Source organism: Cryptomeria japonica, chromosome 4 (assembly GCF_030272615.1).
Source record: "Cryptomeria japonica chromosome 4, Sugi_1.0, whole genome shotgun sequence".
Lineage (NCBI taxonomy): Eukaryota > Viridiplantae > Streptophyta > Pinopsida > Cupressales > Cupressaceae > Cryptomeria > Cryptomeria japonica.
The window spans coordinates 434,405,895-434,430,656 of record NC_081408.1 but is presented as its reverse complement, the minus strand read 5'-3'; the positions used below and the strand labels follow the sequence as shown (position 1 = coordinate 434,430,656).

At 36.7% G+C, this 24,762-nt stretch overlaps 1 protein-coding gene across 1 annotated transcript; it reads left to right on the top strand.

Moving 5' to 3' along the window:
* The first annotated feature begins 10,947 nt into the window (after window positions 1-10,947).
* Window positions 10,948-16,667, top strand: LOC131030441 (squamosa promoter-binding-like protein 12). The gene is made up of 3 exons (XM_057961278.2): window positions 10,948-12,638; window positions 14,538-14,674; window positions 15,622-16,667. The coding sequence occupies exons 1-3, from the start codon at window positions 12,121-12,123 to the stop codon at window positions 16,530-16,532; spliced, it is 1,566 nt and encodes a 521-aa protein (XP_057817261.2). The 5' UTR covers window positions 10,948-12,120; the 3' UTR covers window positions 16,533-16,667.
* The last annotated feature ends 8,095 nt before the right edge of the window (window positions 16,668-24,762 follow it).

Sequence of the window (24,762 nt, the reverse complement as noted above, 5' to 3'; positions counted from 1 at the left end):
TTACATGCGAAGGTGTAATGAATGTTATATTTTGTATGTTGTAAGTGATCTCCTCTTCAATGGTTGAATCCTTGTCTTTAAATGCAACACTTAGCCTTGAATGGAGACTTAGAATACTCAATTGCTTGAAGGAATGCTTGAATGTTCGAATGTTGCTTTCGCGCCTTGCTCTTGCTTATTTTCTTCCTTCCTCCCTTTCTAGGAGAGGAAAAGTAGTTTATATACTTGTCAATTAGGGTTGAGAGACTGATTTTCCCGACCTTAGGCCGACCTAGAAGCATTGTTTTCCGAATTGAAAACTTAAAGACTCGATGCCCAACAAGAGACCGGGCCCAAAATAGGACCAGGGCGCTGGGCGCCATGGTCCCACCTCCCGGGACAACAGGGTGCAAGGAAGGATCAGGCCAAGGTGCAGAAATATGCAGTTTTTGATGTCGTAAACAGGTTTCGGGGTCTCCATTCAGGTTCAACGTTGCGTCGCCATCGTGAAGACCCAAATGCAGTCGAAATTGCAAGTGTCGCAATTTTAGGACGCTACATTTAGCCCCCACTTTAGCGGGAGTATAAGTGTACGCCCATACTTCCGGTAAAGTACAAGGAAACAACATTGAAAGACTTTCACCACATCAAGGAGGCAAGATACACCAAGGCCCCAGTGGACTCAAGATCTTACAACTTCGATTGACAAAGTAAAAGGGAAGATCACAAGGGAGAACCATGACTATCAGTAGTAAGGTTCCCTCACTATGAGTCATGCAAGAAAAATACCAAAAATTTTCAAGGCAAAGCTAAGTTCACCAAGAAACTTTCAAGTATCTTGAAGAGATATGAACGGGGTGTATGCCCCCCTACGTTAAAGTGATCGCACATGCCTCATCAGGGGTGATTGCTTTAAGGTAGTGATACATATAAGAAATAAGAAGGGAAAGGAGCACGTTATCACAAAGATTTAGCCCCCAAGTGTGAGATAAACCCAAGGATAATAGACACAAAACACAAAGCACAAGGTGACTTCGCTTTCCTCAGGGTCAGTATGTTGTATGATAATTCATGTATATCATATGTATGTATGCATAATTGTTCTTCATTCCCCAATCAAGGAAGGTCACCTAGAAGAAGGGAACACATGTGTCTTTTGAGTCAACATGAGAGAGACCAAGAGATCTCAATGCTTTGCATTGTCCTCAAGTAGACAACACTAAGGACAACAAATAGAAGAATGAGAATAACACATAGAAGAAGTAACAAAAGAGATCAAGAGAGGAGGAGAGAGTCTGCTATGCTAATGAAACTAGTCTAGCACGTCATCCACCCCCCGATCTTGCTGATCAATATTTCGGGAAGGTAGGAAACACGCTAGAGGAGGAACATCCAACACAACAGATGGAGCTATCACAAGATCCAAACAAGGGCTATGTTCATGTTCCAAGCCACGTTGTTCTTGTCTAGGAGATAGGATAAGTGCTTTAGAAAATGCATTAGATAAATGGTTATCAACATCAACATATTCATATTCACTATCAGAAGAAAGAGGAGTAACATTTTCATCATGAATAACATTTTCATCTATATCATCATCAAGATTTATAAAGATAGGATCTTTAACTCGCACAGGATCAAGACCATCATGCATCTTATGTTTAGGAGATTTTGGCTCAATTTTCGGCTGAGGAGAAAATGGAATAATACTAGCTGAAGGTGTTTTTGGGGATTGCAAAGTTTGAGAAGCAGCTGCCTGAGCTCTAAGACGACGCTTTCATTGGTGTTCACGTGTAGAACGATTTCGTCTAGTCTTAGTAGGAAGTTGAGAAGAGTGAGGAGGAGGAATGTTCTCATCCTTATCACTTGGGTGTTTAGGTTGTGGTCTCTTAGGTTGGACAATAGGAGAAGAGGAAGGTCTCTTCTCTCTATAAGAGGAAGGAGGAGGAATTGCTCCATATAAAGGAGGAATATTTGGTTTAGGAAGGAGACCAAGTCCATCATGACGAGGAGGTATAGGTCTACTTTTAAAAAATTTATTAGTCATAGACGTAGTCACATTTATAGGGATGGGTTGGGAATCTTCTTGAGGAAAGACATTAGTTTTATCTTTCAAAGGAAGAACTTCCTTCTCAAGAATGATAGGAATATCAAGTTTGGGTGTTCTAGGTTCACTTAGAGATAAGATCATATCTTTTTTCCACTTTTGATAAGATTTGAAAAGATGATCACTTCGCGGTGGAAGAGATTGGAATTGTTTAGGCCAAAAATAATCAATAGGAACGCTAGAAGTTCTTTCAGCTGGTTTAAAGAGACTATGATTGATAGTAACAACTTCACCATTATGGGGAAATTTCAAACACTTGTGAATAGGAGAAGCAATAGCTTTCATGGAGGATAGCCAAGGATAGCCTAGCTTCACACGAAATTGTTCGGATGATGGAATAATAGCAAAGTCCACATCAAGGTATTTGTTATGGACCTCAATAGGTAATGTAATAGAACCAATTGCAGGAGAAGAAAATGCATCAAATAATTTCACAACCACATTTGTTTCGTCATAGATCACTTGATTCAATTGCAAAGTAAAAAGAAATTCTTCAGTAATGATATTAACCATACAAGAAGGATCAATAAGCACTCCACGGCAAGGTGTATTCTTGAATTTTGCAACTATATATAAAGGACCATCAGGTGCCCTGATAGTTTCACTGGAATCAAATGTGATGGAAGGTTCTTTAGGGATTTTCTGGTGCTCTACAAAGTTAATCACATTCAGAGTCATAGACACCAGATTATCAGGTGAGATAGAGGAATCATTAGTATCAATCACATTAGAGGTATGAGAAGGTAATGGATTAGTAAAAATCTTAAGATTTTGGTTAGGAGGAGCTACAGATGTGTTTCCTTTATCATTCACACCAGAAATAGAGATAGTATTATTATCAATCAAATCTTGAATTTTACCCTTTAAAGCAAAACATTTTTCAGTATCATGCCCAGGTTGACGATGAAATTGACAAAAATATTTGTTATCAAAATAGGGTGAATTAATCTTTGCAGGATCTATTTGCCTTATAGGAGGAAGAGTGAGCACATTTTGTTCCAATAATTTATTCATAATACTATGCAATGATTCATTCAAAGGAGTAAACTTTCTTTCTTTCTTGAAAAACTTCGAAATAGGAGGCACACCTGATGCTGCATTCACATTGTTGTTGATGATGTTTTCATTGAACTTAATGGACTCTCTGCTTGGTTTAAACTTCCCAAATGATTGTTGACTACTATCACCCTTATCACTCGGAGCCATAGGATTTGCTTGTTCCATTTGACTCATAGTCAGTTGATAATTGTGAAGAGTTGCACACAACTGTTGGAAAGAAGTAAACTCAGAAAACAGAAATTTTTCTCTAATATCTTTTTGTAAATTAGAAATAAAGATTCTTTGAATATCATTGTCAGGTACTGGAAAAGAAATCTGAGCATACAAATGCTTATATCTACCAATGAAATCAGTCACTCTTTCTTTAGCACCTTGTTTACAATGCATTAAATCAATCAAAGTAACTTTAGGACTTATATTGTTTTGAAATTGTTGAATAAAAGCATTTGCAAGTTGTTTGAAAGAAGTAATAGAATAAGAAGGCAACGAGCAATACCATTGTAGAGCCTTATCTCTTAATGTTCTAGTAAACAGTTTTGCAAGCAACCTTTGGTCATAAGCAAAATCGGTACATATTGTTTGAAAGGTCTTAACATGTGTTAGAGGATCACCCTTACCATTATAAAGCTCCAATTGCGGGATTTCAACATGTTTAGGGGGGATAGCTCTAACAATGTCAAGAGAAAGTGGGCTTGCAACATCAAATGTGGGCACACTAAACTTAGATTGATTCATAGAGGCAATTTGTTGCTGTAAAGAAGAGATAGTTTGTGCAAGATTGTTAATGGTCGCTTCAGTCGAAGAGTTCATATTAGACGTGTTAGATTGTGATGGAGGTATTATGTTGTTGAAAGAAGGTATTGATTGAGAGTAAGGTGGTGGGACACTATGATAGTTAGTCATAGGAGATGATTGGAAAGGAGGAACACTACAAGGAGGAATGGAAGGGTTAAATGAATTGCCCCCTTGCGTCATGTTCATTTGTGGAGATGTAATAGGAACACTCATTGAAGGAATGAATGAAGAAGTTGTATTGAATGAAGGAAGAGGGCTGATTGAAGAGGAAGGATTGCCCCCATGACTAGTGATCATAGGTGGAATGTCTTGTATTGAAGTAGTCATTATGTTTGATGTAAAAGTAGGTATACTAGCAATAGGAGTTGTCAAAGGAATAGAATAATTAACTTGAGTAGGAGGTTGTGTATAACCTAAAGTTTCGGCACAACTCTTCATCGGCATCACATTCGAATCCACAATGTGTGCAATACCATGCAAAATATCAATTCCATTCTTATCACTTTGAACCATGCGTTTTAGACCCTCAATTAATGAAAGAGCTTGACTATCGGGATATTCTTGAGACATCCATCGCTGAAAATCATCAAATTGGTTATCCAATTTCGAAAGTTGTTCTACAGGAACCTCATGAAGAGCTTCTTCATCATTAAGAGGATTAGAGGAATTACCCGTGTCCTCGTTAAAAAGGCCATTCAAATTAGGTTCCATCTCCTTGGTAATTAAACCTTGGAAAGACTTAATTCTAAGGCTCCGTCTAACGGGGATAGTGTAAGTAGGGCTTATTGTTGTAAAACTCATGCACTAAAGAGAGAGAGAAGATTTTGAATTTTAGAGGTAGCAAATTTCAATAAAATCAGCCAATCTCCTAGATTTAAGCTGTTAAATACAATTAGGACAATCTCCCGAAATTTCAGAAAAAATGTCAGGGACCGTGGCGAACGGAGTGCACACGGTCCTCGCAACTTTTTTTGAAATTTTCAGGGATGAAAGTTATTATGATTTTAAAGCTAATCTGAAAAAATTGAGTGATTTTACGATCTGTAGATAGGCCAAAATAAAATTGCAATCTCTACCAAGATTGTTGAAAAAATGCAAAATTTGAATTTTGAAAAAGAGAGGGAAACTAAAATTTTGAATTTTATGATTTTAGAGGGAATACTGAAAGCAATGCAGGCTTTGAAATTTAAAAGTTGACTCAATTTCATGCAAAATTCACTTTTGAAAGTGGAAATCAAGGTTGTTACCATTAAACACTTAATTTCAAAAGTCACAAACTGCAAAAATTTGAATAAAGCACTGAAATTTCGAATGAACGCTGACACACTTTTCAGATTTAGGACTGTAAGAAACACAATTTTAACAAAAATTTCAATTTCAACAATTTTTGAATGATTATAAGCCTTTATCCAAGCAATCACTAAACCAACTTTGACTTTAATTTTGAAAGTGTTAGAATTGATAAAATCAACCAAAATTCTGGATTTTAGCAGAAAAATAAAGTAAGATCTAGCTCTCGAAATTTTGGAAAAAATGTCGGGGACGATGGCGCTCGGGGTGCACACGACCCTCGCAACTTTTTTCAAAATTTTCAGGGATGAGAGATATTGTGATTTTGTTGCGGAATCCAAAGTTACAGCTGATTTGGAGGTGTTTTGATTAGTGAAATTATCAGTCAAAGGTTGAATCAAGAGGGTTTTAAAAATTAGGGTTTTGACACTTAACCTCTTAATTTTCAGAATTAAAGCACAAATATGATTTGACAATTTGCAATAGAAGGGTAGATCTGAAACAAGCATTAACAATTAAACATTTCACAAGCTCAATTACTGAAAAGAAAATTTTAGGGTTTTTATGCAATTAACTTCTAAAATTTTCAAAAGATCAAACATGGAAATGTAATTAAGGAAGCCAATTTTTCAGATCTAACCATGAATAATCAGAATTAGGATGTTCACGTCAGGTTCACCAAAATGTAAAGTGAAAAAATCGAACCCAAGGTGTTCTCCTCCCCACTCCAAGGAGAGAGAAAGGAGGTCACTAGGGTTGACGGTTTTCACTTAGGAGAGACTTTACATTCACAAGAGGGGTTGAAATCCACAAGATCCAATCTCACACAATGCAAGACTGGATTCTAAATGAGTTTCAAGGGTTAAGACATCAAGAATACCCTCTTTTGTAAAGAATGTAGATAGAAGGATTGGACTAGGAATGCATGTAAAGAAAGATTCACTTATAAATGGAGATAGGGACACGGGATGAAGCTGCGGACCTGAAATTAGCAGTAAAATGTCGAGACGATGTTGTTCTGCAAATTTGAGCGAAAGTTGACGGGACGATGGCGCCCGGAGTGCACACAGTCCTCCGAAAAATCTGTGAAACGAAGGGGGATCTGTTCGTCTCTGCACAAGGATTCCAGATCTTCAATTACAGCCGCATATCTGCAACCTACACACAGAAAAGAGAGGACGATTGGGGGGTTAGGGATTAGGGGTTTGCCTTCAGGTCAAACCCCGGTTTTGGAATTAACCAAGAAATGAGAATGCTGTAAATGTAAATGTTTGTAATGTAAACAAGTACTAATACCTTGTTGTAAGAATGTTTGTATTCTTACATGCGAAGGTGTAATGAATGTTATATTTTGTATATTGTAAGTGATCTCCTTTTCAATGGTTGAATCCTTGTCTTTGAATGCAACACTTAGCCTTGAATGGAGACTTAGAATACTCAATTGCTTGAAGGAATGCTTGAATGCTTGAATGTTTGAATGTTCGAATGTTGCTTTCGCGCCTTGCTCTTGCTTATTTTCTTCCTTCCTCCCTTTCTAGGAGAGGAAAAGTAATTTATATACTTGTCAATTAGGGTTGAGAGACTGATTTTCCCGACCTTAGGCCGACCTAGAAGCATTGTTTTCCGAATTGCAAACTTAAAGACCCGATGCCCAACAAGAGACCGGGCCCAAAATAGGGCCAGGGACCAGGGCACTGGGTGCCATGGTCCTGGGGGACCAGGGCGGTCCCACCTCCCGGGACAGCAGGGTGCAAGGAAGGATCAGGCCAAGGTGCAAAAATATGCAGTTTTTGATGTCGTAAACAGGTTTCGGGGTCTCCATTCAGGTTCAATGTTGCGCCGCCATCGTGAAGAACCAAATGCAGTCGAAATTGCAAGTGTCGCAATTTTAGGATGCTACAAATGGTGAATTTTAAACTTGCACAAACAACAAATGGTTAGTAAAATCTATGTCCAAGGGGGGCTTCCACAAGCCTAAATTTTTTCATTTTTTTGGTTACAAGGTGATTTTTATGACATTCTGTTACAATAGCGCTAGTCTGTGTTTGAACAGAAGCACTATTTAACGCAAACGTGCTGAAAGAAGGGGAAAGACAGAGAGGCAAAAGTGCTGAAAAAGGGTTAATAGCGCCAAAACAACGTCAAAAGCGCCAAAACGGTTCCAAAAGCGCTGAACTTGAGACAATAGCGCTATTGCAAGAACAATAGCGCTAAAAGCATAAGTGTCGATAGCGCTAGAACGAGTTCAATAGCGCCAAAGCGCAACCTGTGCGACACTTTCAACATTCAGACATGTTAGTTTTTTTAAAAAAATGATATTTTTGGTGTTTTGATTCACGCTAGGTTCACCAAATGATGCGCTGCAAAGTGGACAAGGTTAGCAAATGACAAACAACATAAGACACACAAGAAAATTGTTAGTGTTATTCAATCAAAAACTAATCTAAACATGCATATCAAGAGAGACACTAAAATCATGCTAATATATCTAACTAATAAAACAAAGATAATGAGGCATCTCCAAATGCCTCTTAGCATGCTCTTAGCTCCTTCTCCCTTGTTCCTCTCCTCTCCAAGTTCCAAAATAGTGTAGCTCTCAGCAGCTTTTTGCACTATGGATGCTTATGGAGGATTGAGATTGAAATATTGCTCTAAATGTAAATAAATAAGCTAATATTAAGCTATTGATACTAAAATGATTGATTTTATCCAAAATGATAAGATATTAGTTAATTATGCTAAAATGCTCTCTTAAAATGCCTATAGCTTAAATGCATACAAGCTTTCAGGATTTGGATTATGAAGAAATGGGCTCTATTTATAGGGAAACAGGAGCAATGGATGGTTGAGATTGAGCAATCTCAACAAGGGTCAAGATTGAATGATTTCAAATCCATGTGAGGGCTATCAACCCAATCCCAGGATGACAAGTGTCAATGTGAGATAGGTTGAGAGGAGAGGGAATAAGCATTAAATGCTTGATATGACTTTGGGAGTTAAAGTCAAGGTTGGTTGAATGAATAAACTCTTTATTCAAAGAATAAAGCTTTTATCCAATGGATAAACTCTTGTGCAAAAGTGAAATGGATGAATATGGTCAAAACAATAAATGTTTGGGGGGACAAGTTTGAAATAACCATAAATGGTTACATAAGAGCCATAAATGGTCATGTAAGAGCCATTAGTGGTCTTGGAAGACTTTGGGGGTTAATTTGTTGAACACACAAAACATTAAATGCTTTTCAAAGACTTTAGAGTCTTTGAGAAGTGACTCCATTTTGCTTAGAAATGTGACAATAATTAGGGGATGGATTAGGCTAATTAGGAAGGGGTTAAAAGAATCTAAAAGGGGATTTAGGTTTTTGCAAGTGGATTTGGTGGGTGAGGGAAAATAGGATTTTTTTAAAATAAAAATTCATTTATTCCAATAAATGTGTGCAAGTTGCATTTGTAGGAAAATGCAAGTGGGGTGGGGATAATGATTTAAATAAATGTTTCATTTAATTTATTTAAAAGAGGAAAAGGGGATTTTATTAAATAAATAGATTTTATTTATTTAATTGATTTGAATTTGATTTAATGAATTAATTAAAATAAATTGAATAATTTATTTAATTAATAGAAGAATATTTGGGGATGAATTAATTAAATATTAATTTAATTAACTGGTGGCTAGTGCATTTTTAATCAAATAAATATCGAATATTTATTTAATTAAGCTGGACAGATTTGTGTGACTACAGGAATAATATGTTACAATTTATTAAGTTCAAACACAACAAGTACTAATGTATAATTTTACTAAACTAACACTACAATTATTCACACATATTTTTTACACACACACACATACAATACATTGTAGATCATCTTAAATCCACCACCATACGATTGATTATTTATTTAAGATACGTTGTGAAAATGCACACACACATGCACAAGCGCACACACACCTATTTATTAATTACAAAAATGATGACTACTACCATGTAATTTTACTATAGTGACACTACATATATTCACACATATATCTTTGACCATTTATTAAGTACAAACATGACAACTAGTAATATATAACTTTATTGTAGTGACACTACATGTGTTCACATATATTTTTTGTCTATTCATTAAGTACAAAAAATGAGGAATAGACAAAAAATGAGGACTACTAATGTATAATTTTACTACACTAATACTAAAATTATTCAAATATATATTTTATTTATTAAGTACAATCATGACTACTACTAATGTATACCTTTACTGAAGTGACACTACAACTATTCACATACATATATTTTTGTCCATTCATTAAGTACAGAATTGACGACTACTACATATAACCTTATTGCATTGACATGACAACTATCCACATATATATTTTTATCCATTTATTAATTACAAACATGATTACTACGAATATATAATTTACTGCACTAACAATACAATTATTCACATGTATTTTTTGTTTATTCATTAAGTACACATATGACGACTACTAATGTATAACTTTATTGCAGTGACACTACAACAATTCATATAGTCACTGCAACAATTCATTATATATATATATATATATATATATATATATATATATATATATATATATATATATATATTTGTCCAATTATAAAGAATAGACGTGGTGACTACCAATATATAGTTATGTCAAGTTATGTCGAGAGGCATCTACAATGACATACAATATCTGTAAACAGAAAAATGATTTTGACTAAATTTAATGTGTAGATGACAGGTAAATGCATGCATGTTTCAGTTTCTCTATAAGTATTATTTTATTACTCTAAATAAAATAGAATCATTGCCACTTGTCTCTAAGTATATGAAATGTTACATCTTTAATGGGAGTGAAAGAGTGCAACATTATTCAACTCCATGTCCTTTTTGACAACTAGCAAACATAAAAGACAATTATGTGATATCTCTCGACATTATTTTACATATATTTTTTTAGAATACAAGTATACTAGTTTTACAACACTTACACTACAAATAGTCATATATGTTTTTTGTCCAATTATTAAGTACATACATGACCACCACTAATGAATAACTCTATTGGAGTGACCCTACTAATCACGTATACATCTTTGTCCATTTATCAAGAACAAACATGGCAATTAGAAATGTATAACTTTATTGCAAATGAAGTGACAGTGCAACTATTCACGTATATATCTTTGCTTATTTATTAAGAACAAACATGACGACTAGAAATGTGTAACTTTATTGTAGAGTCACTACAACTATTCATATGTATATAGCTTTGCCCATTTATTAAGAACATACATGACAACTAGAAATGTCTAACTTTATTGCAGTGACGCTACAACTTTTCATGTATATATCTTTGTCCATTTATTAAGAACAAACATGACGACCCAAAATGTCTAACTAGACTAAAAATGTTTAACTTTACTACACCAATACTTAAAGGGCCTTGAAATGTAAATATTTGACACTTTGAAAGGGAAAGAGAGAGTTGCAAAGGCACATCCCAAGGAGCTCAGTCAAATTTGGCTAGCTGGTTTACACACATCTTCTTGAATTCCACCATTTACTTTGTGTGTAAACTTATGGAAAGTTTCGCTGGTTTGAAGGCCAAGGCGAAAGACCCGGTTCCCGAGCAGAAGTGTTGATATATCTTTGGGAGATCTAAAGTGGTGATGGTGATTGAAGCTACCTAGTTTAGCTAAGCTAGAAGTTACCCGTACAAAGCCTTTTCTTATTTGGCAGCGGCCCGACCCGCCGGACCCGACCCGGCGCAGCTCATTGAAGAGGCCAGAATACAATTAGGCTCTCTTTAACGGTCTCCGTTGGGGACGTGATGGCTCTCTTTAAGCTCTGCCTCTAGTACCCATCTGGGAATACGAACGGGGGAAGGAAGAAAAGGTTTGGCGTTGACGAGAAAAGGCAATGGCCGGTGCCGGGAATTATAATTGGTTGTAAAATTTGGTGAGAGTGTGACCTCCCAGATTCCAATGTCTCTGTGAAGGAGGAGCCGTAAATTGGAGGGGGGCCCTGAGCTGCTGAAGGTGCAGGTAGTACAGCAGAGTTCCTGTGCGTGAGGTGCGTGGCCAATTAACTTGGGCTACACCTACCTTGAGACATCGGCCCCTTACTCCTTTCTTGTCTTTTGTAATCGTCATCTCTCATCATTGTCCGTCCGACATTGACAAAGCATTAACCTAAAAGGGTAGAGAGCCGTAGAGCTTTGGAGGCCATACTGAGGAGAGAAACGGTCAGATTTGGTCCGGACCGTTTGGGATGAATCGACGCCATTGGGGAAGTGGGTTGCTTCCCAACCTTGATTTAATACGCGGGCTCCTCTTGCCCTTGCTTTTGGTTTCTGCAACAACATAAAGGAAAGGGGTCTTAAAAAATTTGATTGGGTGCCCTGGTTGGGAGGAAAGAGACCGAAGTCAATATAAGCTGCAGTAGCAATCGGGCATTACTTGAGGTGTATCTATCAGAAAGTAGTCACAGTGAGTAATAAATCTAAGGGGCACGAGCGCGCCCATTCCCACGCCCACAACCATTTTTGGTGTTTGATTTTTTTAATCCTGGGCAGAGGCCAGAGTTGGTGTTTGATTTTTTTAATCCTGGGCAGAGGCCAGAGTGGTGTACAGGGGAAGGACTCCACGGGTGTTGTGGTGTTAGCGGGATTCGAACTCGCCTCCCGAGATGCGAGTTCCATACGTGGTCTGAAAAGGTTTGAGGGTGAGGTGAGGTGGGTGGTCATTATTATATACGTCAGGTGAGAGGGGTGACCTGTGAATGAACACAAGTACAACTGGTGAGGAGCTTAATGCGGTTGGAGTCTATTTAGCCTGTTGGATTTGAGGCCAAACGAGCAGAGAAAACCGAAAATGAAGACCTCTTCTCCTTGGGAATGGGAAAACCTCGTGCTGTTTCCTGGCAATGGTGGGCTCAAGGCCAGCAGTGGAGATGGGAAAGTTAAGGAGCAAACGGTGAAACAGAGCTCACCAGTTTCTTCTCCTCCGAGGACTTCGACTAAGGAGACTCGAACCGTGGGTGCTCCAGACGGCAGTGAGCACAGCGGAGTGGTGACAGTCGCCGTTCCTGCAGGGTCAGGGGAGTCGGTAATCGGGCTGAAGTTGGGCAAGCGCACTTATTTTGAAGCCGTCAAGGCAATTCCTGCAGCATCGCCCTCGCCGGCGATTAGTCCTGCGACGAAGAAACAACGGAGTGGGGTGCAGCAGGGCGGAACCCAACAAGTTTCGCGGTGCCAGGTGGAAGGGTGTAAGCTAGAGCTGAGTGGTGCCAAGGATTATCACCGCCGCCACAAGGTCTGCGAACCGCATTCTAAGGCCTCCAAGGTAATCGTCAACGGAATAGAGCAGCGCTTTTGTCAGCAATGCAGCAGGTTTCACTTCTCTTCTTCCCCAGCTGTAATTCACGTTGTTTTATACTCACTTGTTGACATCGCCTATATTCCTCTACTTAATATCTCTTCTCCCGACAAAACTGCCTTTTTGCTCTCAGCTAAATTTTTCAACTAGAAGTAGCATCATCGCACTGTCATGCTGACTCTTTCTTTAGTGGAATTCAATTAAGTAAACGGAAAGTGGTATGGATATGTGATGATTTATGGGGATTCATCTGTTTAGTTTTCAGTCAATTTCAGTAGTTTCCAGTCAATATTCATTGACCCATGAAACCATATATCATGATTAGCACTCATCCAATCTAGGTGATGCTCTGGTATATTATTTTCATCACATGCCCTTTGTTAGTGGGAGAAGATGCAGTCGTCCAGGGATTCACAATCCTGAGGGGCTAATAGCTATTCGACCCCCTCAATTTGAACCTTAATGTGTCTCGCGGTATATTCACGCTGTATGCTGAATAATTGCTTAAAATGAGTTAGTCGCATTGATTGTAGGGCTATGAGATAAATAATTTTCCGTCCATGTTTTTAATTTCTTTTCCTTCCTCTTCGTTCATTAGAGGGTCTAGAACTAAAATTATTTATTCTTGATACTATCAAACTACTATTCGTTAAGTCTTCCTTCTTGTGGGTCTAGAACTAAAATTGATTTTCTTGTTACTTAACATTTAGAAGCAATATTCGGACAGTTTTCCTTGCTCCTGGCCTATAAATCCATATTGATGAAGATTCTGCTATGTTTTAACAGCACATCCCAAAAACAGATGTGAAATAAGAAAACAGAGGTCTCTTCGTACGTCGATATCTTGCTTACAGATGTCGAGCACCCACTCGACTGAGTGAAGCTTTCAGTGTCCTTCATAAGCTGATGTAGGTGTCATAGATGCATCAACCTTCAAAAGAAAAGTTAGGCTAAACCTTTGTCTTCAAAATTAATGGTTTGGCTTGAAACAGGTATGTATTAAAGTGGCGTTTCAATGTTACCTGTTGTAATAAGGTAATTCTCTTATTTGTGGTATAAACTTGACTGTGATAATTAGGAATAATTAAGTGAGGTAAAGGAAAATAATCTTTAATAACTAACCTATGTGAAGTGGTTTGCTCTCAGCACCAGTCTTGTAGCAGAGGAGATAATATGCCCTTTAAACGGAAGCACAACTAGAAATTTCAATATAGTTATACATCTGACTGATCACGGTAAAATAAATAGTAGATAATACAATTTGATCTGGAAAGTCTATAGTGTAAAACGTTGACTAATCTTTTGTCTCAAGTGTAGTGAAGGGGTAGATAATGAGATAGAAACAGAGATAAAAATACACTGATTCGTTGCCTGAAATTCTAGTGATCATAAACTTAATGCCTTTCTCTACCAATCTGACAGTTTGCTTCAATTCAAAGCTGATGGAGCCCAACTCTAATGCGGTAGCAGGAATTATAGGCATTTTCACATAAGCAATTGCAATTTCAGCGTATGGTAGATAACAGTATCAGGAAATCTAGTCCATGTAAGCAATCCGATTATAATAATAGTTCTATTCATAACTTAACTGAAATGCTTCATACTAATATCATCTTCCTGCTTCCACTGAATATCTTATTGTCTCATGCATTAACTGTAGTTGTACTACCCTTGTGTAAAGTTCATATCTGAAGGATGATAGGTCATAAGAATACAATTTTTATTTTGGTGGCTGGATCCTTTCGCTCACTTCTCTACATTATCTTATATAGAGCTTACAAGAAACAATCAGTGTATTTGATCAAATAAGAATCACTCTATGAGGAATTTCTTGAGAGGTTGTAACTTCATCTGCATCTTTGGATAATTAGAGTTTGACCATGATTTACTTTACACTGGTTTCTGGTATGCAGGTTTCATCTTTTACCTGAATTTGATGAAGGAAAACGAAGTTGTAGGAGACGCCTAGCTGGTCACAATGAGCGACGCAGGAAGCCTCAACCAGATTCTATGGCAATAAATACTGGACGATATGGTTCCACCTTCTATGGTACTCTGGATACATTGAAATTGTTCGATGTGTTTTTTCATCCATTTCATAAATACCCTATTTGTAATTTGATTAAATTATATTTTATTAAATCAGCTATCAAAATTAATTTGTGGTGGGCAAGAATCAGCTTATAGGTCTGCGTGTTTTACATATTTGGTACTTTATCAATTAGCATGACCTTGAAGAAAATATAAATTTCTAGAATATATAACTCATCTTTCAACTTAAGTCTAGCATTAAAATAGTCTCGGATTATGTGGCTGATGTTGAGTTGCCTCACTATTTCTATGTTAGCAGTACGCTACATATCCTGGATTCAATTTCAGCAATTGTTAAATTTCATGCCTTCTTTTCTAGCCACTAGAAATGGCGTGGAAATGAAGAATGAGAAAAACATCTTGGTAGTGCTTTAATCTTGAGGATGTCAATTGCTTTGGTGTTTTTCTTGGCCGCAGTACATATATTTTGCTTTAATCTACAGCTGCAAGTGATGTTACTGCACTAAGAGCTTTAGTAGCCATAGACAATAATTACTTATGAACTACGTTACGTTCCAGTTCTACAACTATGCAAGATGTAACCTTTTGGTCCTTAGAATAGGTGCCCTTGGTGTATTATTGTACAACAATTCCTCACTCCCATGCCCATCTGTTCTACTAGTTAGGGCTTCTATATTTGCAACCAGAGGTAATGCAATCTGAGATTAATGTAAACGTTTGGACAAAGAAAATTCTGACCATAGCATCTACTATGTTCCTAATTCTTATGTTCAATTAGGCACAAGTATTTACAGATGTATCAACTAAAATTTCCTTGGTCGATACAATATTCATATTTTTGTTGTTGCCCTTTTCTAGCTAATGTCATAAATGTAACGTAGTTATGTAGCCTGCCCTGCATAACAGATTGTGCAAACTGACATCTCTCTCATATTCAAATAACAGATGACAGGCGAATTAGCAGCTTATTGATGGATAGATCACATTTCATGCATTCACGATATGGATCAAGTTCAATTCTAGGGGATTCCATTGACTTCAAGCTTGGATATGGGAAAGGATGTTGGCCAAGGGTCAAGTCAGGCGATCAACCACCATTTGATGGACAAGTAACGGGAGGTCCCCTTTCTCGTTACAATACAGACAAGTTGCTTTTGTTCCTACAGAGTTCCAATAAGGGTGTACCTGTTGGTGCTATTAATCAGGGCATTCCTCACTACCTGCAAAGCACTGGGGGACATGTGGGTCAAGCTCTGACTCTCTCATCATCTTCCTCAGGTGAAGATCTTGCAGGGTTAGGTGTATCATCAGCTACTTTATCAGGAGTCTCTGACTCTGGGTGTGCTCTCTCTCTTCTGTCATCTAACTCCTGGACCTCAAGGGGGGCTCCAGGCTCAGCCTCGTTTGATCACATGACCACACGAAGTGTTGGTGTTACAATGGATCAGCTCATACAAGAAACTACTCAGCCTCTTATGGTGCAGCAGCAAGGAGCACAACGTAACTTTGGTCTCGCATCACCAGACAAGTTGCTAACTAATTGCTCCCAGTCCTCCACGAATGGCTTTCCTGTAAGTTTGGATAAAGAGCACCCAGGAGAGCCACTTGTTGGTATTGGAAATTATGAAGGACACGTGTTTGGATTGTTGCAGGGAAATAATTTTAGGGGTTCCCATGCAGCAACTTCACAAGATATTGAACGCACCATGGACTTGATGCACAGGACTTCACAGGCACAAGCTAGTAATTCACACGGTCAAGCTGTTATGGTGCACCATGATGGTAGGCAGTTTACTGACTCACAGCTGTTGAGGTCGTTTGAATCATCTGTTTATGACACTAACCCAATGCTTTAGCTTTCATTATGTTTATTGTATGGGCTTCTTTGTTTTGCTTTCAAGAATCTTGAAGCTAAACTGTTTAAACTTCATTATGGAACTATTGAAGGCGTTTGGCTGTAAAAACATAATTTCGATCAATTTTTCTTTTCAGCTTGTTTGCTATGCTGGTTGTCATGTTCATTCAGATCTTTTAATCATCCTACTTAAGTCTTCTACTTATTATCTCTCTTAAATACCCATGATTCCTCTTTTATTGTCATCTTCACTTTCCTGGCCAATATGTTTGCTAGATTTGTAAAAATATGTGTGCGTGCTTGTATTGTTATTTTAATGTATAAGATCAGTGGCTATGCGCTCACTACATACTTTTAATCACTGTTTTGAAGTTTTAACTGATTGAATCCATGGGTATTTGAACTCTGTCCGTAAACATGGTTGAGAAGAATAAAAGTTTGAAATATTAACTCCGCTCTAACAGCTGATTTCCTAATAAAAAATCTACAATATAGTTCATAAAATTTAAATAACTAGATTTATGCAAACTGGTACTAAACATTGGACAAAACTAAAATACTCATTATTAGCAAACATTGTGATTGGGGTATTATCAGACATATACACAGAAATAAAGATAAAATTCGCCTCCTGAAATAAGAATCGTAGATCTTCTAGCAATGCTGGCGCTGCTGCCTTGGAGCAGTCTAATTGGCACATTGGTTTTTAGAGGGATTTTAGTATTGAGGGCATTTGAATCATCTATTTTAATTTATGTCACGTACCACATAATCTAGCTTTCTTCATGTTTATCATATGGGGTATTATCGTCAAGTCCTAAAGTGGAAACTGCTCAAACCTTGTTATGAAATTACCCTTGGTAGAACTTTTTCAGCCTTGAAAATTTGCACTAAAAGTAATTTGCTTTCAATTCTTTTTCACTTGTATGCTAGTCTGGTTATTATCTCTATTGAGAGTCTGTTGATATATAGCATAAAACTTCTGCTCTTTTTATCTTTCTGAAATCCCCACACGAGTGCTCTCTGTTATTGTCTTCTTCAATTTTCTTTGTAAAGAGTTACTGAATATGTTTACTGGATTTGTAAGAATATTTGCACTTGCTTCTATTTTCTAGTAATGCATCGAATCAGAGACTATGCATCCACTACAGTTAAACACAATAATGTCGATATAATCGGAGAATTTATCATTATCAATATAGAGGTTTTGAAGTTGTATTGATGGAAATCCATGAATATTTTGTGAATGCTCTGTGAAAAGAAAAGTAAGAACAAAGATTTGAAAGTTTTAATATATTGAATGCCTTTCTACCATGATTAATTCCTACCTTTAAGTGCATATATTGTCCTGTAATTGGAAAGTTGAGTAGTAAATTCTTTTCGACCTCGTTAGATTGTTTATTATCACACTTTTTAAATTTAAAACCATGATTGGCTGGGTTCCTGAACTGTAGTTTTAACTTGCAAGCAACTGTTAAGCACACTCTAAAACCCAAGACAAACAGGAATTATGATGCCTCAAGGTACGATTGTCAATATCGTTAGAAGACGTGCATGAATTATTATCCGTAAAAAGTTAGGAGCGTGAGTATCACTTTCCCAATTCTGCGATTTCTTATATCACATTTCCAATTCTGCGATTGTAATAGCACATTTCCAATTCTGAGACCTCTTAAATACATTGCCAAAATTGCAGAGAGAGCTGAGCACCAAGAACACCAGTTAATTCAATCTTTGCTTTCAACAGGAAGATGGCATGGAGACACCACTCGAGCACAAATATCCCATAGACAGTAGATAATCAGTGAAACATATTAAACTCAAGTGATGGATGGATTCATATCCGTTCCCCACAATCCTCAAGAAACTAGCACATTTAGACATATAAATTTGCTCAGCTCTCTTCAAGGATCATCTGTACTGGAAAATTTGAAAGAGAAACAAAGACTACTTTTGTAGACATCAATGTGACAGCGTGCTCGCCAAATCCGTCTACTTTCTTATTCAGAGATTTGTTGGGGCCAGGATGATATAGTGCGGTTGCGGACTGTGTTTCAAAATCAGCGTGTACAACAAATTGAAACTAGATGATTTATGAGGGAATTGATGTAAGAATAGGCCTTATGGGACAGTCCTAAAAGCAACCGATGACAGAACTAGTCATGGGGTAGTCACTGTCAACACTACTTACTGGCAGATCAACAACCAAGTTAGTTGGACTGTTAGGAATTGGGCTCGTCCTATAGCTTGTAACCCATAATTATTTTAATTTTATTTTTTAATAAATATTGGAACAAGATACCCGCAATCAAAGGAATTATTGTGCCGTCAATCTGTTCAAACTACAAGGAAGTAGTATATTACCTACTTAAACACTACCCCCCCATGCTGGTAATTTACAGAATAACTTTATTGGTGTGATGCATTCTCAAGGGCTGCAGATGACAACAATTGAACAGGCATTCCAAAGGTTGGGAAAGAGGCTAATTGAGTGCAGACACGACTACTCTGGGCTTACATTCTACAGCACCTGGATTGAGCAGAATGCATTTATATTCAAGAATGAGATACATCTGAAAATTAACTTTGATTGTCTGCCTTGCCCGCTGGACATTTTTTTGTTTTCTTTGGTTTAGAGTTCACCATAACCTTTCACATGTTTGACAAGACAGTTGTTTTTCATTCTGCAAGCCTAATCTATAACATGTATACATGTTGATAGGCCTGTATAAAAAGTTTTTCTCGAAAGCTGTAGATTTATTTCTTGATGGTTGTTTAAATCTTTAGAGAATTGTATGAATTAAAAAATGTGTATATATTATTATAAAAAATGAAGATCTCTAATGATAAAATGCAAATGTGAAGGGGAAAGCTAAAAAATAAAGGTTATACATAAACAGCTCATATAGATATAAGAGTTTAGGTGGAAATATTTACTAGTTTGAAGGTAGTTAAGTGAAGTTGAAGATATGTATAATTAATTTAGCTGGCATAAATGTTATGAATAAACAACTAACATAGATATTGAAATATCTACTAGTTTGAAGTCGAGTAAGTGATGTTGAATAAGTGATGTTGAAGATATGTAGAATTAATTTACTAAATAATTAGAATTTTAGTGCTTGCATAAATTATTGTTTTCGACTTTTGCCAATTAATTGTCTTAGTTCACTAATGTGTGTGCAACTTTTATTTCCATGAATACAGGTTTGGATTTGATGTGCCCATTTGAATTGAACTTGCATGTTTAGCTTGGTAGATATTGGCTTTTTACAATTTACTTTATTGATATTCTTGAGATGATGGAAAGGTGAAAAACACATTAGAACCTAATAAACTACCACAAAAACTCTAGAATCCTACTAAAACAAAAATCACCAATGAAACTAATGGAAAAACACAAATTTATAGACTATACCCTCAAATTGTAGATTTCTCCTTCGTGTCCCATTGTGTCCTATCACTTGAAATCTTGATGTTGATCGCTATAGTTATGCTCTCAGGATGCACTTCTTTGTTACAAGATGACAGGAAGACAAATGGACTTTGAATTTTATGCAAAGAGAATGATTCTACAATGCAAAACTAAAATGGTAGAATGATGCAATGATAAATATTGTGATAAAGCTAAATGATAATGATAGAATGAAGCGAGTGATATGGAGGCTATGCTAAGTGAGATAATGAAACTACAATGCAACAATGGAAGTTACTATGCTATGATAATGATCTCACAAATGCTTATTAAGCTACGCAAAATAAAGCCAAAGGCACGCTTTTATATTGCTATGGTCTCCTAAGCTTTTCAAACAACATGAAAGTATATTAGACACACTAACTAGTTCTAAAATGAGGCCAAAAGACTTCCATATATAAATAATTCATGAGGCCAAAATCAATGGCTGAGGAATTGGTCTTGTGAAATGGATGGTCAAGATTGAATTTTGGTTGAATAAGAGGAGAGATAGAAGGAAAATGTTCCTCCTACATTGACAAGATGAAGAGATATGTGGGACAAGAAGCCACATCGTGAGATGCTCACAATGACCATGAGAAGGTGGAGGAAAGAATCTAAGTTGTTGGAAGGTTGGAGGGACTATAGTCTTCATGAGACAAGTTTCTCAGGAGTCACCTTTGACCAAGATGATGTGGAGAAACTTGTTGGATTCGTTGAAGGGACCGAAATACGGGGGGGGGGGGCGGGGGCGGGGGGGAATTAGTATTCCCACCAATTCATAACTTTTTCAAAAAATCTAGACTTTTTACAAATGTATCAAATTCACCAATTAAACATGAAACAACAAATGCAAAATAAACATGAAAACACAACCACAAATGGAACACTGGATTTTATGCATGGAAAACCCAAAAGGGGAAAACCACGAAGAGTGTTAACTCTCAAGATAATATAACTAGTTATATGGTGTTTATAAAATGGGTGACTCATTGTCAGAATGCTCACTGCAAGATTACAAAGGCGACTTATTACTAGAAAGCTCACTACAACAAGTATTAATGAACTATAGAAAGTTGCATCTCCAAATGCATGAAATCAGTTCCAGATAAACTTAGATCTCAACTCACAAAACCTACAACAGATCTAGTAAAAGATCTATGTACCACTATCCACAAACACCTACAACAGATATGGTGAAGGATTACTGCAACATTGTTATGCCAAATCAATTGCTTGCAACAAATCCGGTGAAGGATTACTACAACACTGTTTTACCAAACCAATTGCTTGCAGTAGATCTGATGAAGGATTACTGCAACACTACTATGCATTCTTGCTCTGCTCCAACTGCTTCACTGTCTACAACTCGCACTTCACACACTACTTCTTACCACTCATACCTCTTCTCATATGCATTCATACACTTCTATATATACCAGAAAACTTACACACCGAGATAATATGTCGACCAAAAATAAGCAATATGCTGCTCAGATCAACACGTATTCCAATAAAGCCTTAACCAAAAATATGATAACCAAGTTGGGCTCTACAAGATCTCTACATGCTTCCTTTACACAATCCATTCACTGATACATATACCTTAATTACCAGAATAGAACATGGATCAATCGGACCCGTAGACTGACCCATAAACACAAAGCTCCAAGCATAGCAACTCCAAACTCCAAAACACAAGTACTACGCATACCACAAATATCAGACCATAAGACATGAAAAGATACAATAGACATAACTGAAATAGCTGATACCGAAACACATAACTCATACCGGGACCACAATAAGCATCTCCAGTAGATCATCTGCACTTTCCTACACTATATCCTAGTGATACCGAAATTGCATACATCATCTGCACATACCATCTATATATAAATCATCCACATATACCATCTAGACCAAACCGGATAACTAGTTTGACATCAATGACAACAAAGAGAATATTCATACAAGTCTAACAATCTCTCCCTTTGTCATTGATGGCAAAACACATCTGCTTACAAGTTCCCCTAACTCATATATCTCCTTGCTTTGAAACCAATCTGCCATAATCCTTTACCTTTCTCCCCCTTTGACATCAAGGCCAAAGGTTGCCTTTGATGAAAAAGAAAGGAAACAAAATGACACTGTCAATTGCAAAAAGGGTGTTAAAAAAAATTGCATACCAACCCAAAGAATTTTCAACTACTCTTTGTAATACCCTAAAATTGGTCATCTACACCATGGGCCCCTAATCTCGACAACATCACTAAGGTCCTAACCAAAGGCAATTAAATTAATCTTGAGCACATTATTAATTCTTTAATTATCAAAAATCACATGGCAAATCAACTACTCAACATTAATTAAATATTTATTTAATTAATCAAATCATTTTCAAGAATATCATTTTGATCAATTATCCCATTTTAATTTATTAAATATCCTTGCATATTTAATTAATTAATAAATTTGTCATTCAATCATGCAAAAAGGATTAATTTATTACAAAGAGTTGAATTGAAAATAAAATGACAAAAAGAATTGAATTGAGAGAGAAATCAAACTTGAGATATTATTTCTTTTTCTAAATTTAGAACTTGAAATTAGAAAAACAATTTAATTGAATTATTGAATTATTCTCTAAAATTGGAACTTAAAGCTTTTCAGAAAAAGAAGTTCAGTTGCATTGAAAAGACCTTTTTCTTGAATAAATTAAAAAATTATCTATTTTTATCAGATATGCATGGAATCAATTTATTATTATTTTCCAATGCAATTTGGACTTCTAATTTGAATGCATTTCAATTAAACTATAATTGGAATCTATCTCAAGGTTAACTGAATCTGATTTCTCAATTATTTCAATTAATCCTAAATTGAGTTTTTTCTCTTGTGATTCTCTATAAATTCAGTCTTCAGCTCTCATTCCAATTCACCCTAAAGATTTTTGAGAACACGCTTAGAGATTATTATCACACTAATTTTGCTCTGGAGTCATTGAAAATTATTGTGGTTTTTAGATTATTTGCATTCATTCATTATTGCTTGCATCCATTGTTTGCTTGAATTGGTTATTATTGCTTGAATTATTCATCCATCTTGCATCCATATAGCTTAATATCATATAGATTAAATTCTTTGTCTTGGTGTAGTCTAGTCACTGATATTGCTTATAACAATCTGAGAGCAATCTTATACTCGCATCTTTTAGAAGGCAATTAGTCGTTTTGCTATGGTTTATTTCTTATTGATTATTGATTACTAACCATGCATATAATGACTTAATTGAAGTGTTGTGCTTTCAGCTACACGTTCACTTTTTCACACACACATCTCTGGTGCCCACCGTGGGGCCCGAAGACTACATTGTTTTTGGCCTCCAAGACTGACTGCTTTATTTTTTGTTATTTTCCAGGTTTTAGATTTTTTGGTTTTTCGTCTGTACATCTCGTATGACAATTCTTACAGGCTGAAACGACAAACTGCAGGTATCGCACGAATTGCAAATATATTATCGTACGATCAGATCCTTTGTCGTATGAGTAGATCCTCTATCGTACGAGCAGAAATCCACTATCGTACGAGCCGACATCATCAGCAATCTTCTTTCGTACGATACTGCATCCTATCTCGTACGAGTCAAGTGTCTGTCGTACGATTCTGCATTTTCTGGTAAAAGAGGCAAATTTCATATTTTTTTCATTTCTGATTGATTATTCTGACGACTGACCCTGACTGTTTATCTATCTATCTCAGAATTTTTCACAGCCTAACTAGTTCTTGCAGAACGCTTGTCGAAGAATATGCTTGTTGCACAAAGACAATATGACTACTACTTCGTTGTCTTTGCAGGTTGCCTAAGGAGAATCAACTAAACATCGTGTATTCTTTAAATTCATTTTTAGGAACCTAACTTGCTATCTGGTTAAAGAACAAATCTGTCTTTTGTGCTTTTAGAAGATTCTGAGAGGTAGGAGAGTATGCTCTTGTCTTTTTTCTAGATAATAAAAAATCCAGACCCTTGAAGCTTTTTCTTTGTTTGAGATTTGTACATCTTTAGCAAGCCTGCCCTCCCGAGGGGTTGAAAAACTCTTAAAGCCGTTAAGGCCGGTGTGAGGGGAACGACCTAAGTGGGAATGGCTAGAAACCAAGTACTCCAACCCACTATAAAATAAACGTGATTTGATGAAAATCAAGTCAATGACAGTACTCAAGAATAGTTCTCCTCCGTACCTTCGGATATATTAAACCTTGGTTTTCAAGGCTGGGAGACCTCTTAATTGAGTTTATACCTCAACGTGCCGAACGGATCCCTGACTAAATCCAATTTAAAATTAGAAGCTACCCGGTTCATCTCCGAAAGGGGGATAATCTTTGTGCAAGAGAGATAGTAACTCTCCCAAGATACTCATTTCGTGCCCCCATTAGCGTTTGGAGTTAGATAATACGGCGTTAATCCATTGTGTGAGACTCAGCGGCCATATTCTGATTAGCTATTGGATGTGTACTTGAGTCTACAAGCAAAGGTTTTCTTTCCTCACCAAATTCCTTAGGGTTTGCATGCTGTGATTGGAGTCACTATACATACTACTTGTTTTCTGTGTTTTCATCCCTGAAACAAAAACTGGACTACCAAAAATCAGTGAAGACCAGAAACAACTCAGTGAGTCAAAACTTTGTTCGTGTCAGAAACTAGCCAATCCTAAGTCAAAACTCTATCCGTGTTAGAAACTAGTCTATCCGGGTAAAAAATCAGTCCATCTTAGAATTG

Coding starts and splice junctions, on each gene's coding strand:
- LOC131030441 (XM_057961278.2), top strand. CDS start 12,121: ATGAAGACCTCTTCTCCTTGGGAATGGGAAAACCTCGTGCTGTTTCCT. Junction 12,639..14,537: donor TTTTGTCAGCAATGCAGCAG/GTTTCACTTCTC, acceptor TCTGGTATGCAG/GTTTCATCTTTTACCTGAAT. Junction 14,675..15,621: donor ATATGGTTCCACCTTCTATG/GTACTCTGGATA, acceptor TTCAAATAACAG/ATGACAGGCGAATTAGCAGC.